At 39.1% G+C, this 19,112-nt stretch overlaps 1 protein-coding gene and 1 non-coding gene across 31 annotated transcripts in view; one reads left to right on the top strand and one right to left on the bottom strand.

The window, feature by feature from the left end:
- Positions 1-19,112, bottom strand: part of TMEM116 (transmembrane protein 116) — a 117,982-nt gene that overhangs the window by 40,898 nt on the left and 57,972 nt on the right. For all 30 annotated transcript variants that reach the window (XR_014826954.1, XM_084995602.1, XM_084995608.1 and 27 more), the window contains one exon: positions 10,094-10,198. Coding sequence is in view for 29 of the 30 variants with exons in the window: in XM_084995602.1 (XP_084851728.1) it covers positions 10,094-10,198 (105 nt within the window). In the remaining variant the exon portion in view is untranslated. The remainder of the gene's footprint in view (positions 1-10,093; positions 10,199-19,112) is intronic.
- Positions 8,650-8,755, top strand: LOC146396597 (U6 spliceosomal RNA). The gene has a single exon (XR_014828636.1). It is a non-coding gene; the product is annotated as a U6 spliceosomal RNA (small nuclear RNA).

Below are 19,112 nucleotides of genomic sequence, written 5' to 3'. Positions count from 1 at the left end.
GGTAATTTGAAAGGGACTGCATTGAATCTTTAGATTGCTTTGGGTAATATGGCCATTTTTACAATATTAATTTTTCCCATCTAGGAGCATGGAATATCTTTCCATTTCTTTAAGTCCTCTTTTATTTCCTTGATTAATGTTTTATAGTTCTCAGCATATAAGTCTTTTACTTCCTTGGTCAGATTTATTCCCAGGTATTTGATTTTTTGGGGTGCAATTTTAAAAGGTATTGTATTTTTGTGTTCTTTTTCTAATATTTCATTGTTAGTATACACAAATGCAACCGATTTCTGGATGTTAATCTTATATCCTGCTACTTTGCTGAATTTGTTCATCAGTTTGAGTTGTTTTGGGGTTGAGTCCTTAGGGTTTTCTATGTATAGTATCATGTCATCAGCATACAGTGACAATTTTACCTCTTCTCTTCCAATTTGAATACCTTTTATTTCTTTTGTTTGTCTGACTGCTGTGGCTAGAACTTTCAATACTATGTTGAATAAAAGTGGTGAGACTGGACATCCTTGTCTTGTTCCACATTTTAGTGTGAAGTTTTTCAGTTTTTCTCCAGAGTATTATATTTGCTGTGGGTTTGTCATGAACGGCTTTTATTATGTTAAGGTATGTTCCCTCTATACCCACTTTGGTAAGAGTTTTTATCATGAATGGATGTTGGACTTTGTCAAATGCTTTCTATGCCTCTATTGAGATGATCATGTGGTATATGATGTTGACTGATTTACATATGTTGAACCATCCTTGTGAACCTGGGATGAATCCCACTTGGTCACAGTGTATGATCTTTTTTATATATTGTTGGACTTGGTTGGCTAAAATTTAGTTGAGAATGTTTGCATCCATACTCATCAAAGATACTGGCCTACAGTTTTCTATTATGGTGGTATCTTTGTCTGGTTTTGGTATTAGGGTGATAGTGGCATCATAGAATGTCTTCGGGAGTGTGCCTTCTTCAACCTTTTGGAAAAGTTAAAGGAGTGTGGGTATAAGTGCCTCTTTGGTAGAATTAGCCTGTGAAGCCATCTGGTCCTGGACTTTTATTTGTAGGGAGTGTTTTTATTGCATATTCAATATCACTTCTAGTGATTGTTCTCTTCACTTGTTCTATTTCTTCTTGATTCAATTTTGGCAGGTGTAAGTCTCTAGAAAGTTCTCCATTTCTTCTAGGTTGTCAAATTTGTTGGTATACAATTGTTCACAGTATTCTCTTATGGTTTTTTGTATTTCTGCAGTATCCATTGTGATTTCTCCTTTTTCATTTCTTGTTTTGATTATTTGGGTTTTTTCTCTCCTCTTTTTGGTGAGTCTGGCCAGAGGTTTGTCAATTTCATTTACCATTTCAAAGAACCAGCCCTTGGTTTTATTGATTTTTTTCTTCTGTTTTTTGAATCTCTATTTTATTGATTTCCTCTCTGATCTTTATGCTCTCCTCCCTTCTGCTGACTTTAGGTTTTGTTTGTTCTTATTTTTCTAATTCATTTAGGTGTTGGGTTAAGTTGACAATTTGAGATTTTTCTTCTTTTTTGAGGATGGCCTGTATTGCTATGAATTTCCCTTTGAGCACTGCTTTTGTGGCATCCCATAGATTCTGAGTGGTTGTGTCTTCATTATCATTTGTCTTCAGGTTTTTTTTTTTGTCTTTTTGCCATTTCTTAGGCTGCTCCAGTGGCATATTGAGGTTCCCCAGGCTAGGGGTCTTATCGGAGCTATAGCCACTGGCCTACACCAGAGCCACAGCAACGTGAGATCCAAGCCACATCTGCAAACTACACCACAGCTCATGGCAACACTGGATTCTTAACCCACTGAGCAAGGGCAGGGATGGAACCCCCAACCTCATGGTTCCTAGTCAGATTCGTTAACCACTGCACCACGATGGGAACTCCTATTTATTGCCATTTTAAACCTTGCTCTCCAGTTGATTCTACGTTTCTCCTTTCTTCCTTTCTTTTTTTGGTTGGATGATTTCCATTTATTTATGCTTTAGTACTTTTCTTTTTAGTTTTTGTAAGTGTACTATTTGGTTTTGATTTGTGGTTGCCCTGTTTTTTAAGTATGCTAATCCCTTCCTGCATCTGCTTGCTTTAGCCTTCTAGTCATATAGGCTCAAACACATTATTAAAAAAAAAAAAAAAGAATCTGGAGTTCCCATTGTGGCACAGCGGAAACGAATCCGAATAGGAACCATGAGGTTGCGGGTTCGATCCCTGGCCTCGCTCAGTGGGTTAAGGATCCAGCATTGCCATGAGCTTGGATCCCACGTTGCTGTGGCTGGGGATAGGCTGGCGGCAACAGCTCCGATTAGTCCCCTAACCTGGGAACCTCCATATGCCAGAGGTGTGGCCCTATAAAGACAAAAGACAAAAGACAAAAAAAAAAAAAAAAAAAAAAAGACTGTATTTTCTTACTTTCCTTCCCCACATTCTATGATTCTGAAATCCTTTTGTAATACCTTCATGTTTGTCCTTTTGCTGTTCCTTGTGTTTATCATTGCTTTTATAGTAGGTTTTTTTCCCTCTTTTAGATCTGTATGCTGGCCTATTTAAGTGATTGCTTTCCAATTGTGGTTTCCTCCATCCTATTTCTTCTTCTTTTTTTTATTTAGAGAAGCCCTTCCAGTATTTCTTTCAGAATGGGTTTGGTATTGCTGTACTCTTTTAGCTTTTGTTTGTTGGAGAAAGTCTTTATTTCCCCTTCCATTTTATTTTTTTAAATTTTTTCCTTCTATTTATAATGATTTTATTTTTTCCATTACAGCTGGTTTATAGTGTTCTGTCAATTTTCAACTGTACAGCAAGGTGACCCAGTTACACATACATGTATATGTTCTTTTTTCTCACATTATCATGCTCCATCATAAGTGACCAGACATAGTTCCCAGTGTATACAGCACGATCTCATTGCTTATCCATTCCAAAGGCAATAGTTTATCAGAGAAATGCAAGTCAAAGTTACCATGAGAACAGGAGCTCCCATCTTGGTGTAGCAGAAATGAATCTGACTAGGAACCATGAGGTTGTGGGTTTGATGTCTGGCCTCACTCAGTGGGTTAAGGATCCAGCATTGCCATAAACTGTGGTGTAGGTGGCAGATGCAGCTTGGATCTGGCACTGCTGTGGCTCTGGCACAGGCTGGCAACAACAGCTCCAACTGGACCCCTGGCCTAAGCACCTCCATATGCCATGGGTGCAGCCTTAAAAAACTACCTTGAGGTACCACCTCACACCAGTCAGAATGGCCATCATTAATAAGCTCACAAATAACAAATGCTGGAGAGGGTGTGGAGAAAGGGAACCCTCCTGCACTGTTGGTGGGAATGTAAGTTGGTAAAACCACTATGGAAAACAGTATACAGGTACCTTAGAAAACTATACATAGAACTACCATACGACCCAGCAATCCCACTCTTGGGCATATATCCAGACAAAACTTTCCTTGAAAAAGACACATGCACCTGCATGCTCATTGCAGCACTATTCCCCTTCCATTTTAAATGATATTCTTGCTGGATAGAGTATTATAGGCTGCAAATTTTTTTCCTTTCAGAATTTCAAATATGTCTTGCCACTCCCTTCTGGCCTGTAGTGTCTCTGTAAAGGAATCAGCTGATAGTCTTATGAGGGTTCCCTTATAATTAATGCTTTGTTTTTCTCTTGCTGCCTTTAGAATCCTCTTTTTAAATTTTGCCATTTTTATTATAATATATCTTGGTGTGGGCCTATTTGGATTCAACTTGTTTGGGGCCCTCTGTGCTTCCTGTATCTTGATATCAGTTTCCTTTAGATTTGGAAAGTTTTCAGCCATAATTTCTCAAATATATTCTCAATCCCCTTTTCGTCTCCTCCTGGAATTCCTATTATGCATAGATTGGCCCACTTTGTATTATCCCATAGGTCTTTTATATTGCTTTTGTGTTTTTTCATTTGGTTTTCTGTCTGCAGTCCTGATTGTGTGATTTCCATTATTCTATCTTCTAAGTCACTAATTCGTTCCTCTGCATTATTCATTTTGCTACTGAGTGCCTTTAGCTCAGTTTGCATCTCCGCAAATGAATTTTCTAATTTTTCTATGTTCCTGTTTATATTTTCTAGTTCCTTTCTAAAGGAATCTGCATTACTGTTCATATCTGTTCTTAATTCCTTGATATTCAGCCTTAATTCCTTCAGTATTTTCACTACCTCCCTTTTGAACTCAATGTCTGCCAGACTGCAGAGGTCTGTTTCATTCTTTTCTGCTTCTGGTGAATTCTCCTGTTCCTTTAACTGGGAATGGTTTCTGGGCTTTTTCACCTTGCTTATGTTTTTCTTTTTCTGTAAGTTTGAGAAAGCCAACCTGTAGTCTTGGAGGGCTACTTCTATGCAAGAGAACCCCTTTGTATTTTATGGTGGGGTTACTATTTATTTTTGGTGTGGGGGTTTGAATATCTGCTCTCTTTCTTTGGTGTGGGCAGGCTGTTATCCCCAGGGTACTGAGTGTGCTTCTAGGGAGAAGGAGGCAATGGGTAGGGCTAGTAGTCAGCACCTGTTTGCTGGGCTCTTAACAGCAGCAGGGACTTGCAAGAAGGTGGCGCAGGGTACTCCTAGTTGCAGGGCCCCAGGAAGTGGTAGTAATCCTTAGGCAGATTTACAAGGTGTCCAGAGCATTTGGCAGTGGCAGCAGCAGGGTGTATGAGTTCCCAGGGGAGTGAGAGCAATAACAGGTAGTGTTTGATTGCAATGCCCTCCTCTGAGGTGACTGGAGCTACAAGTGGTGCCTGTTCAGGGACCCCTAGTGGTAGCAGGCCACGGCCACCTCTGGAGTCAGTGATAACTGTGCCACCTGCAGACCTCACAAGAAGTACCCCATCTCACTTAGCCCACACAGGAGGTGCTGCACAGGGTCCTCCTAGTTGCAAGATCCTGGGAAGTGACAGAGATCAAGTGTGTGGGTACTGCCCTGGGCATTAGGCAGTGGCAGCAGCAGGGCTGGTGTGCTCCCAGGAGTGCAAGAGCAAAAGCAGGTGGTATTCTGTCACAATGTACTCCTTCATGGTGCTCTCTAAGATGGCTGAGGCTGCAAGTGGTTCCTGTTCAGAGATTCCCATCCTGATTCCTTTTCTCCCTCTCTCTTTTTTACTTTTGTTTGACCCAGTTATTTCAGTCAGAGATAACTGCCAGTGGTTTGCCCCCACCATCCACAGACCACACAAGAAGCACCCTGTCCCACTTAGCCCATGCAGGAGGTGCTGAACCAACTGCTCCTAGTTATAGGGTCTTGGGAAGGGACAGTGATCAAATATCTGAGTGCTGCCTAGAGTGTTTGGCAGTGGCAGCTGCAGGGTAGGTGTGTTCCCAGGGCAGTGAGAGCAACATGTGGTGCTTTGTTGCAGTGCCCTCTTTTTTTTTTTTTTTTTTTTTTGTTTTTGGTTTGCTGACCCCTGAAGTGACTGGGGCCACAGGTGGAGCTGCTCAAAGGCCCCCAGTGGTAGCAGGCCACGCCTCCCTCTAGCCTCGAGACTACCGCCAAGGTCCATCCCTGCCACCTGTAGATAAGGCAAGAGGCACCACATCACCCTTAGCCTCCCACTGCCCTTAGCCCACACAAGGGGTGCCCAGCCACCTGCAGCCCACACAAGAAGCTTGAGGTCTCCCGTAGACCAAGCAAGTGGCTTCTCGCCACCTGTAGCCTGCACCAGAGGGAGCCCGCCCTCTGAGCCCGTGTGCGTGCATGCGCAGGGAGATTGTTATGGCTGTCTGCCCCTCCTCCTCTTGCCCTCCGCAACAATGGCACCTTGCTTCTCCTGCAGGCCCAGACCTTCTCCCAGGTTCCCTCTGCTGTGGCGTTTCACTCCCCAGCCCGTGACACTGCTCCTTAGCCTCTCAAGTTGTCCCCAATCAGCCAACGCTAGTCTTCTCCCTGGGACTGACCTCCAGAGCCTAAGCCTCAGCACCCAGCCCCTGTCCAAGTGTTGCTGGCTGTGTTGTCCAGGGCAGTGGCGTAGATGATCTGCACAGCTCTCACTCTACTTTGCCCTCCTCATTCCAGCTGCTGTGCTTTTCTTGGGGACTTTGAGATCCCTCCAGCTTGGCTGATCTCCCCATCAATTAGGTGGTTTCCCAGGATGTGGCTTCTTTTTTTCTTTCACAGCTCCCTCTCAGGAATGCTAGTCCCATCCTGATTCCTTTTCTCCCTCTCTCTTTTTTACTTTTGTTTGACCCAGTTATTTCAAGAGTTTCTTGCTCCTTTTGGAGGTTTAAGTTCTTTGGCCAGCATTCAGTAGATGTTCCATGTGAGTTGTTTTACATGTAAATGTGTTGGTTTTTTTTTTTTTTTTTTTTGGTCTTTTTGTCTTTTCTGGAGCCACACCTGTGGCATATGGAGGTTCCCAGGCTAGGGGTCAAATTGGAGCTGTTGCTGCTGGCCTATGCCAGAGCCACAGCAACATGGGATCTGAGCCTCGTCTGCAACCTACACCATAGCTCACGGCAACACCGGATCCTTAACCCACTGAGCAAGGGCAGGGATCGAACCCAAAACCTCATGGTTCCTGGTCAGATTCGTTAACCTCTGAGCCACAACGGGAACTGCTAAATGTGTTTTTTTGATGTGTTTGTGGGAAAAGGTGAGAGCGACATCTTACTCCTCTACCATCTTGATCCTTCTCATGAATACTTCTTTAGGGAATGATCTGTGGCTCAATAGCTTCTCCCAAATGCCCAGTTAGTCTCTTAGCTTATGAAGGAGTGAATAAATACAAACTTGAAATACTATAAGTTTCTTGAACTTTTTTGACATGGGTCTGCCTGAAGGGAGGGAACTGAACTAATTGTTTCTTCATAGTATCTTCTAGCTCCAGGATTCTAGGATTATGTAAACAAATATGTAAAATGGATATACAGCCATGGGTCATTACTAAGTTGCAGGGAGCCAAAAAACTATACAAATTTAAAATATAAAAGAATAAGTATAGGTTGAATCCTCAAAGGTAAACAAGAGAAAAGGGCACTAGAATACAGTCCTGGGCTATACAATACATGTACTAGCTTCATGTGGTTAAATTAAAATTAAGATTAAATGAAGTAAGAAATCAGTTCCTCAAACGCATTAGCCACATTTCAAGTGCTCAATAGCCATCTATGTTTAGTGGCTATAGAACTGGATCAAAAATATTTTGATCACTGAAAAAAGTTCTATTGAGTAGTACTTGTATTAGACTGTAATATCTAGTCCAGGATGCTAATAAGGGGTCTCTTCGTGTTAATTTTTCAAGGATTTACTCACTGCACTTGCCCTTGAAGCAATAAAAAAAGAAAAAATTTAAAAGCATTCTGTACCCCTGACCTACTGAACCAATATATATCTACAGTAAGGCTACAAAAAAAGCAACAAGAGTATCTTTTTTAAGTCAGTCAGGTGAGGATTTAAGAGTATTGTAGCATTTTAGAGCTGTAAGAGACATTAAAGACCACAGAAACCAAAGTTTCCGTCAGTGGCTCAGTGGGTTAAGAACCTGAAACAGGGTCTACCAGGATGTGGATTCAATCCCTGGCTTCACTCAGTGGGTTGGTATCTGGCATTGCCACAGGCTGTAACATAGGCCATAAATATGGCTCAGATCCCAGCATTGCTGTAGCTGTGGTGTGGGCTGGTGGCTGCAGTTACGATTTAGACCCCTGGCCCAGGAACTTCCATGTGCCTCAGGCGTGGCCTTAAAAAAAAAAAAATCACAAAAAACAATACTTCACTTTTATGATGAAAAGTGGAGGAGTTCCCATCATGGCTCAATGGTTAATGAATCCGACTGGGAACCATGAGGTTGCAGGTTCAATCCCTGACCTTGCTCAGTGGGTTAGGATCCACCGTTGCCATGAGCTGTGGTGTAGGTTGCAGACGCAGTTCAGATTCTGCGTTGCTGTAGCTCTGGCGTTGACCTGCAGCTACAGCTCTGATTAGACCCCTAGCCTGGGAACCTCATGTGCCGCGGGAGCAGCCCCAGAAAAGGCAAAAGGCAAAAAAAAAAAAAAAAAAAAGAAAGAAAGAAAAGAAAAGTGGAGGCCCAAGAAAGGGAGATAATGTGCCCCCAAGGTCATACAGGAGATAAATGACAGAATTAGGTTTAGAAGACAGATCTTCTTATTCACTTTCAAATGCTCTTTTCATGATGCCATAATACCATTTATTCATGCAACAAACATTTCATCATGTGCATGATAGTTTACTACTTTCCTCTGTTCCAGAACTGATCTGTGGGCTCTGGAAGCTTTCCAGATTCATTTACTTCATGGCGTTCTTGGAACAAAAATTCCCTTTCAAAAAGTTACAATGAATGAATACTATGGAAATAAGAGAACTGGAATATTCAGTAAGACATGTATAATAAGATTAAAATATATAGGGAGTTCCCATTGTGGTTCAGTAGGTTAAGGACCAGATGTCTCTGTGAGGATGCAGGTTTGATCCCTGGCCTCACTCAGTGGGTTAAGGATCTGGTGTTGCTACAAGCTGTGGCATATGTCACAGATGCGGCTTGGATCCAGTGTTGCCATGGCTGTAGTGTAGGCTGCAGCTGCAGCTCCGACTCAACCCCTAACCTGGGAACTTCCATATGACACAGGTGTGGCCATAAAAATAAAATATTAGAAAAAAATATATATAGTGCTCACTTAGGCAGCACATATACTAAAAGGGAAACAATACAGAGAAGATTTACAAGGCCCTGTGCAAGAATGACATGCAAATTTGTGAAGCATTCCACATTTTTTCACAACATCGTAGATCAACTATACCATATTTTAAACATATATAAAGACATTTAAAAAGATAAAAATTGTTAACAACATAAAAAATACCTTCTGTTAAGATCACTTAGTAGTTTACTGAGAGAGTCAGAAATAAGAAACTAAGTGTACTACATAATGGAATACTATTCAGCAATAAAAAGGAATGAATTACTTATACACACTAAAATAAACTGCAAAAGCATTACGCTAAATGAAATAAACTAGACACAGAGACTACATATTGTATGATATATGAAATGTTCGTATGAAGTGTCTAGAAAAAGAAGATCTATAGAGATAGAAAGTATATTAGTGGTTTCCTAGTGCAGGGTATGGAAAAGGGATTAACAGTAAGTGTGCATGAAGGATTTTACTGGGGGTGAAGAAAATATTCTGAAACTGATTGATGATGGTAATTTTACAACCCCGTAAGTTTACTTTTAAAACCACTGAATCATACATATGAAATAGGTGAATTACATGATATGTAAAATATGTATACATATTAAAGAATCCAGATATACTGACTTATTGTGAACCAAAGAAAGAAAGACAACTGCTCCCTGGATCCATCTTGTTTTCAGATTGCTATACATTAATTCCTCTGACTTTCTGCAAACTAATATCTGTCAATCACACACACCAAAGAAATACAGCAGAGTAGAACATTCTCTCTTTCCAGTACTTACAGCCCAAATCTTTTTGTTGTTGTTGTTGTTGTTGTTGCTATTTCTTGGGCCGCTTCCGTGGCATATGGAGGTTCCCAGGCTAGGGGTTGAATCAGAGCTGTAGCCACCAGCCTACGCCAGAGCCACAGCAATGCGGGATCCGAGCCGCGTCTGCAACCTACACCACAGCTCACAGCAACGCCGGATCGTTAACCCACTGAGCAAGGGCAGGGACTGAACCCGCAACCTCATGGTTCCTAGTCAGATTCGTTAACCACTGCGCCATGACGGGAACTCCCCCAAATCTTATGTTAGCTGACTGAGCACTTTCCCTACCCTTCCCCTAGATTAAAAACAATGATGAACTGGCATAGAGCCAAGAAGGATTTCTCTTATTGAAAGGAACCAGGCAGGAATGGCAATACTGTAAATAATGTTTCTTATAATCATATTCTGTTGTTGTTGATGATGATGGTGGTGGTGACAAGAGAGGAGAGAAAATCATGTCAAGAGAATGTAAACTCTGTGTTTTTTCTTTTATTAACTCCCACGAATTCACCTAGCCAGTGTTGAATGTTAAATTGTTTATCAAGGATATATGGGTTTGTTTTAGCATTCTGTTCTTAACTATTAGCTCTGAATAAAACTTACCGGTAGAAAAGTGCTCTGTCCACTCTGGTTGTGTTTCATCCTCAGCTCTTTGTATAGATACCAGATGTAATACACAGTGTAGAGAAATGAAGAAATGTAGAATATCTAGGTAAAAAGAAAAAGAAAACATCCTAATTATCCCACTCTGACTTACTTAAATTCATTTCATTATTTTCTACTATGAGAATCCTACCTACTGGCCTGTTAGTAACTTACCATCTAGTTATCCATACCATGCAAAACCAGGCCAAGTATGGGACTTCTACAGGCCTATCTAAAATATGTTCCAGCTTCAATATTTTATCAGTTTGACTGTTCAGAGGAACCATGTCATCTGCCTTCTCTCACCCAGCGTACTACTTCTATGAGAATATCATAAAATCTTTATTTTATTTTTTAAATTAAAAGGACATACAAATTTCTATTTCTAATAATGATAACCTAGGCTATCTGAACCAAACTTTACATTTGAAAGAACTAAACATGATGGATAGAATATTTTCAAAATCATTAAAAGCATCAAAGAACTGACAAGATAGCAAGGAACAAAATCCAAAAGAAAGAATTTCTATTTCTGTCGCTGATGAACTAACAGGAATAGTATTTGTCCTGTCCTTCAACCTTAAAGCTAAAAATTGGACAAAATATATGAAAACACCCTATTTTAAAACACTGGCTAACAATTAGTACAGAGCAGTAATCACTGAAAGAAGAAAAACAAACAAGTCGAGCCCATCAAGTTCCCCAGCTCACTGGCTTGGGAAAAGTACAGTGATGGGTAATCCAAACAGAAAAAAGCTGTCTCGGTGAGTTGAGGAGAAAGATTTCAGTATTAGGGGAGGCCAATGCAGTCAAAATTTGTGAAGAAAATTATCAGAGAAGGGGCAGAGGCATAGTGCTCTAGAGATTTTCAGAGGTACCCTCAAGTCTTTGATTAAGTATCTCTCCCATCTATGCACATGGGAGAGTAAACCATGAAAAATAGAGAAAGAAGTATCAAAAAGAAGTAAGCAAAACAATCTCCAAAGGAATCTCTAAAGGAATAGTTTGTGTTTTTCGCTAGTGTGAAAAGACTTCCTAATCTGCAGGCTGGAATGGCAGTACTGTAGAATAATAAAGTAGAATCAAAAGAAAGGTATTGCTTTACTAATGGGCCCAAATTAGCTGTACATGAAAGACTGCCCTGACTAAAACTTTAAAATGAGCCTTCTAAAAATAAAGGATCAAAGAGATTCAGAGGAAACTATAAGACAAAATCTCCAAGTTTAAAGGAAAATATATGTATATAAATCTAACACCTAACAATGTAAAACCTATAATATCTGGCATCTACTAAAATATTGCTAAATCATGTAAATAAGCAGGAAAATATGCCCTATAACCAAGAGAAAAATTAATCAATAGAAATGGGCTCAGAAACAACATAGATGATAAAAATTAGGAGACAAAAAGGTTAAAGGAACTACTGTAATTACTGTAATTAGTTAATATGTTCAAGAGTATAGAAGGAAGCATGAGCACAACATTAAGAAATGGAAGAAAGGAAAAAGATCCTAGAGTTCCCATTGAGGCTCAGCAGATTAAAAGGACCCAACATAGTCTCCATGAGGATGCCATTTCAATCCCTGGTCTCACTCAGTAGGTTAAGGATCCAGTGTTGCAGCAAGATGTGGTATAGGTCCAGATGTGACTCTGATCCGGTGTTGCCACAGCTGTGACATAGGCCTCAGCTGCAACTACGATTTGATCCATAGCCTAAGAACTTCCATATGCCACAGGTGCAGCCATAAAAAAAGAAAAAAAATCCAAGTTGAAATTCTGGAGATAAAAAATATAATATATGAAATTTAAGATATGGAAAATTAGAAACTACAAAGGAAACTTGAAGATACAGAAACAGAACTAAAATAAAACACCTAGAGAAAAAAAAGACTTTAAAAAAATGAACAGGAGTTCCCTAGTGGCTCACTGGGTTAAGGATCTGACATTTTCACTGCTGTGACATGATCTGGCATATGATCCCTGCCCTTGGAACTTCCACATGCTAAGGGTATGGCCAATAAATAAATAAATTTTTAAAAATGAACAAACTCTCATTGAGCTTCAGGACAATATAAGCAGGCTAATATACATGGGATTAGAATTCCAGTAGAGAGATAGGGAGAAACAGAAAATATGTTTGAGGAAATAACAGCCAAAAATTTTTCCAAGTTTAACAAAAATATAAACCACCATGCACAAGAAGCTTAACAAAACTAACCATAAGAAACACGAAGAAAGTACACCAAGGTAGAAAATAATCATGAATATAGATGCAAAAAGCCTCAACAAAATATTAGCAAACCAAATCCAACAATACATAAAAGGATCATACATCATGATCAAGCTGGCTTTTTTTCTAGGCTCACAAAGATGGTTCAACATAGGTAAATCAAGCAATGTGATACACAACAAAAAGAAAGGCTAAAACCACATAATCATCTCAATAGATGCAGAAAAAGCATTGAAAAATTCAGTATCCATTCATAATAAAAACTCTCACCAAAGTGGGAATGGAGGGAACATATCTCAACATAATAAATGCTATTTATGACAAACCCACAGACAACATAATAATACTCAGTGGTGAAAAGCTGAAAGCCTTCTCACTAAATTCAGGAACAAGACAAGGATACCTACCCTCACCACATCTATTTAACACAGTATTAAAAGTCCTAGCCATAGAAATTAGACAAGAAAAAGAAGTAAAATGTATCCAAATTGGAAGGGAAGAGGTAAGAGTATCACCATTTGTAGATGACATAATATTCTATAGAGAAAACCCAAAAATCTCCACACAAAAACCATTAGAACTAATAAATGAATTTAGCAAGGTAGCAGGATACAAGATTAATATACAAGAATCTGTTGCATTTCTTTACACTAACAATGAAATGTCAGAAAAATAAAGAAAAAATCCCACCTAAAATCGCAAAAAAAAAAAAAAACCCTCAGGAATAAACTTAACCAAAGAGATGGTTTGGTGCTTCTTCAGATAGTTATACCAAATAGAATCACTGTATGATCCAACAATTACACTCCTAGGTATATATCCAAAATTACAAAAAATGATTGAAAAACAAGTATATGTACATGTATATTCATAGCAGCAATACGTACAATAGCCAAATGTGGAAACAACTAAATATTTATCAATGAATGAAAGATTAAACAAACTGTGGTATATATGCAACAGAATAATATTCAATCCAAAAAAGAATTGACAATAAATACTCCAATAAGCCTGAACCTCCAAAACATTATGATAAGTGAAAGAAGCCAGACACAAAAGGTTATATATTGTATTATTCCATTTATATTATCGAGAAAACATAATATTCAGAATAAACAAATCCATAGGGACAAAAGGCAGACTGGCTGTTGCCAGGGGCTGGAATTAGATAGGAACACAGAGCAACTGCAAATGGGTACAGGATTTCCTTTTTGGGTGATGAAAATGTTTTAGAACTAGATAGATGTGGTGGTTGTACAAAACTTTGAATTACTAAATGGCACTATTGTTCATTTAACAATTGCTAATTTTATATTGGATCAATTTCATCTCAAAACAAAATTTTCCAGGGGGAAAAAAACAACGCTATTAAGCAAATGAAAATCCAAGTCACAGGTTGAAAGGAAATATTCGCAAAACATATACTTGGTAGAAGACTTGTATCCAGAATATACATTTTAAAAAATTGTTTTTTGGAGTTCCCGTTGTGGCTCAGTGGTTAACGAATCCAACTAGGAATCATGAGGTTGTGGGTTCGATCCCTGACCTTGTTCAGTGGGTTAAGGAAAATAATCTGACTAGTGGTACAAGTACTATGGAGAACAGTATGGGCATATATCCAGACAAAACTTTCCTTGAAAAAGACACATGCACCTGCATGTTCATTGCAGCACTATTCACAATAGACAAGACATGAAAACAACCCAAATGTCCACTGACAGACGATTGGATTAAGAAGATGTGGTAGGAGTTCCCGTCGTGGCGCAGTGGTTAACAAATCCGACTAGGAACCATGAGGTTGCGGGTTCGGTCCCTGCCCTTGCTCAGTGGGTTAATGATCCGGCGTTGCCTTGAGCTGTGGTGTAGGTTGCAGATGCGGCTCGGATCCCTCGTTGCTGTGGCTCTGGAGTAGGCCAGTGGCTACAGCTCCGATTCAACCCCTAGTCTGGGAACCTCCATATGCCGAGGGAGCGGCCCAAGAAATAGCAACAACAACAACAAAAGACAAAAGACAAAAAGACAAAAAAAAAAAAAAAAAGAAGAAGAAGATGTGGTATATATACACAATAGAATACTACTCGGCCATAAAAAGGAATAAAATAATGCCATTTGCAGCAACATGGATGGAACTAGAGACTCTCATACTGAGTGAAGTAAGTCAGAAAGAGAAAGACAAATACCATATGATATCATTTATATCTGGAATCTAATATACGGCACAAATGAACCTTTCCACAGAAAAGAAAATCATGGACTTGGAGAACAGACTTGTGCTTGCCAAGGGGGAGGGGGAGGGAGTAGGATGGTCTGGGAGTCTGGGGTTAATAGATGCAAACTCCTGCCTTTCGAATGGATAGGCAATGAGATCCTGCTGTAAAGCACTAGGAACTATGTCTAATCACTTGTGATGAATCTATACATGTATGTATAACTGGGTCACCACACTGTACAGAAGAAAAATTGACAGAACTCTGTAAACCAGCTATAATGGAAAAAATAAAAATCATTATAAAAAAGATAAAATAAAATACTATTTTTTGAAAAAGAAAAATCTGACTACTATCCATGAGGATGCAGGTTCAATCCCTGGCCTTGTTCAGTGAGTTATGGATCTGGCATTTCTATGAGCTGTGGTATAGGTCACAGAATTGGCTTGGATCCAGCCTTGCTGTGGCTGTGGTTCTGGCCAGCAGCTGCAGCTCTGATTTGATCCCTGGACTAGGAACCTCCACATGCCAGGGATACGGCCCTAAAAAGCAAAAAACAAAAAACAAAAAAACATATTACATATGTATATTACATACTATAAATAAATGTTTTATATATTTAGGATATATAATATAAAATATATGTGACATATATGATATATATAGTAGTACATATGATACATAAAACATTTATAAATAGTAAAATATAACATACATAATATGAACTGCCTTTAGGAATGAATCTTTGAAAACACAGACTCTATACAAAGAAAATGATTAAAGCTTGTTGAAAGATATCAAACAACAGCTAGATATATGGAAAATCATGTTCATGAACTGAAGAGATGTTGGCTCTTTCCAAATTAATTTGTAGGTTAAGTGGAATCTATATCAAAATCTCAAGAAGTTTTATTATTGACTTTTATAAGCTGATTCCAAAATGTGCAACGAATAACAAAAGGCCAAGAGCCTGAAACTCCTGAAGAAAAGACAAGGTATGAAGATTTATTCCAATGTATATCTATTATTACATATAATTATAAAGCCATATAATTAACGCTATATTCTGGAGAAGAGATAAAAGCAGGTTAATGAAACAGAATGACATGGAACAGATGATTCCATATATGGACCCTTGATATACAACAGAGTATATATACTCTGGCACTGGCAGAATCTGGTACTGCAGATTGGAAGAATAAATGAACTTTTTAATAAACAGCTCTGGGATAGATATGTATCCATGTGGGAAAAAAACAAAAGCAACTCCAATCTTATGCCATAGATAAATACCAATTTGAGACCCAAGTCAATGAAGCAAACATATAAAAATTTTTCAAAAATATAGAGGGAAAACATCTTCAAGCTATAGCCTTTCAATTCTAGCCCAATAGAAAGGAGTTTCTTTTAAAAAGTATAAAAAGCTCTAAAAGAAAAGACTGATATTTGACTACATTAAAATTAAGAACTTTTGGAGCTCCCCTGCACCCTAGTGGTTAAGGGCTCTGTGTTGTCACTGCTGCGGCTCAGGTTTGATTCCTGGCCCTGGGAACTTCCACATGCTGTGGGTATGGCCAAAAAAACCCACCCCTTTTGTTAATTAAAAGACAGTCACATTTCTACATCCACCGATGGAAGAGCAACTAGTACTGGACTTGCCTTCCCACCACAAATAATGGAAAACTGAACAAAAATTTTAACTGTCTTTTATTTACTTACTTATTTTTTTGGCATGTGAAAATTCCTGGACTGGGAATCCAACCCATGCTGCAGTGGTGACCTGCACCACAACTGTGGCAACACTGGAACCTTAATCTGTTGTGTCACAAGGGGATATCCTAAAACCGTCTTTATATATTAGATATCAGGCAACACAGAAGAAGTTCAACACAAATGAACTGAGTCCTAAGATTACCCTAGTTTTCTTCCTAGAAGGACATTTTTAGAAAAGGGCGCAGGGAGGGAGCACCCAATAGAAAGAAACACAACGACCTCACTAGCTTGAGAGACAGAGATTGGAGTTAAGGGAGGCTAAGGAAGCTGAAATATTCGGCATAAAGTAAGAGGACAGAGCTACACAGAGAGAGGCCTCTCTCCACAAATCTGCTAGGTCTCCCCTTGAGTCTTGCTAAAAACTGGGCTGTGTATGTGTAAGTTGAGGTTTCATGAGGTAGAGCAAAGAACAACTGTCAGGGAGCTACAAGCCAGACAGTTTCCAGAGCCCAAACACATCTGGAAAACGTTTGAGTTCTAACAATCCAAAGTGGAGAGATGTTATAGGCTGAATGTTTGTGTCCTCCCAAAATTTTTAAATCCTAACCAGTAATGTGATGGTGTTAGTAAGGCCTTTCAGAGGTGATTAGGTCATGAAGGGAGCCTTCGTAACTGAGCTTAGTGCTCTTGTAAATGAGATTCCAGCAAGCCCTTTTACATTTTCTGCCATATGAGGTTCAACAAGAGAGCAGTCTATAACCTGAAAGAAGGCCTCACCAAAATCCAGCCATGCTGGTACCATGATCTCAGATTCCCAGCCTCAAAACTGTAAGAAATATATTTCTGTTGTTTATAAGCCACCCAGTCTATGGTACCTTTTTTTTTTTTTTTTTTTTTTTTTTGCTTTTTAGGGCCACACCCGCAGCATGTGGAGGTTCCCAGGCTAGTGATCGAATCAGAGCTACAGCTGCCAGCCTATGCCACAGCCACTCACCAACTTGGGATCACTGCCATGTCTGCGACCTACACCACTGCTCATAGCAACACCAGATCCTTAACCTACTGAGCGAGGCCAGGGATCGAACCCACAACCTCATGGTTCCTATTCAGATTAGTTTCCACTGTGCCACAAGGGGAAAACCCGGTACTTTTTTATAACAGCCCAAACTGATTAAAACAAGAGATGTAGGTGAAAACTCAAGGCATGCAGTCTAGACCATTTAAGGGTCATGCCTTAGTAGTAGAACACAACTAAGCCTAGAGAAAAGGCTACTTTAAGATTTGCACTAGTAAAGATTAATAAGCTTCAAAAGGATCAAGCATATCCACAAGGAAATAAGGATGGTATATAAAATAAGATGGAAAAGTAACATCTCTTTGAGTATACCTTTTTATATAGTTCTGACTTTTAGAACAATGTCAATGCTTCACATATTGAAAAAATAATAATTAATTAATTAAAATCAACTCAGATGGGGGAGAGGAGAATACTAGAATATAAACAGAGACAGATAAAACTAACAGCATCATTAATGAATGATGTAGCCAACTGAAGGCAATGGGGAAAAAAAGAACTAACCTAAGTAACTCTGGAAAACAATGTTTGACTATATACTCTAAAGTTAAAGACAATTCAAACAGTAGGCAATTATTATGTCCTAGTTAATACATTTGGTTTGTACAGGAGTATAGGTTAGCACTTTTCAAATCACTTCATGAGAATTCTAGGATTGAGTAAATGAATAAGGATGTGGGGCTAGCAAGGTTTCTCACCATAAAATAAAGGTTATAAATAAAGAGGAGAGTTCCTGTTGTGGCTCACTGGGTTAAGAACCCGACTAGTATCTACGATGATGCAGGTTCAATCCCTGGCCACACTCAGTGGGTTAAGGATCTGGCATTGTCGCAAGATGCGACATAGGTCAAAGAAGCAGCTCAGATCCCATACTGCTGTGGCTGTGGTGTGGGCTGGCAGCTGAAGCTCTGATTCAACCCCTAGCCTGGGAACCTCCATATGCCACAAGTGTGACCCTAAAAAGAAAAAAAAATTAAGAAAGGAGGAATACTAGAATGAATTTCAGTGTTGGATCAGTATTAGAGGCATTACAATAAACTCATGGTTTTAAATATACAGCTGTCTCTTGAACAATATGAGGGTTAGGAGAGTCAAACCTCCATGCAGTTGAAAATCAGTGTATAACTTTGCAACTGGCCCTCTGTATCCAAGGGTGCAGCCAACCTGATGTACAATACTGAAATACATACTAATTGAAAATTACCTTCATATAAATGGACTTGCACAAGTCACACCCATGTTCAAAAGTCAACTGTATGTAGTAAGACAGATATATATGTGCATATGTGTTTAAATATACATTTATTTTCTTTCTCTGCTTGCTGAGCATCTGACAGCAATGACACTAGAATACAAATAAACACTCTAACATCTAAGTCTTTGTTTCCAAAACACATTATGATATAAATAACTAGAGAAGCAAAAATTCTTCCCTACAGTAAAATAATTTATAAATGTATAAAGCAAATATCCCAATAATAATTGTTTTAGACAAGAATCATCAAAGAATTCTAAAATTAGTGGGTGAAAGTATGGTGAGAAATAGAATATTTTCACCGTCTCAAAGTATCTCCCCAAGGAGACTTATTAGAATGGGAAAAACAGAGCAAGATGGCAGAATAGGAACCTTCTATAATGATCCTCACAAAAAAGCACTGGTTTTGACAACTGCACTGGATGAGAGTAACTTTGTGGAAGTTTTGGAATCCAACAGAGAAGTTCCAGCATATTAATGGAGCACAAGATCCAAAA

Source organism: Sus scrofa, chromosome 14 (assembly GCF_054392235.1).
Source record: "Sus scrofa isolate SSC_HxYL_T2T_F1_AM1 chromosome 14, Sscrofa_HxYL_maternal_Yorkshire_Landrace_v2.0, whole genome shotgun sequence".
NCBI lineage: Eukaryota > Metazoa > Chordata > Mammalia > Artiodactyla > Suidae > Sus > Sus scrofa.
The sequence above is the reverse complement of the archived record's forward strand: the minus strand, read 5'-3'. Positions and strand labels throughout refer to the sequence as shown.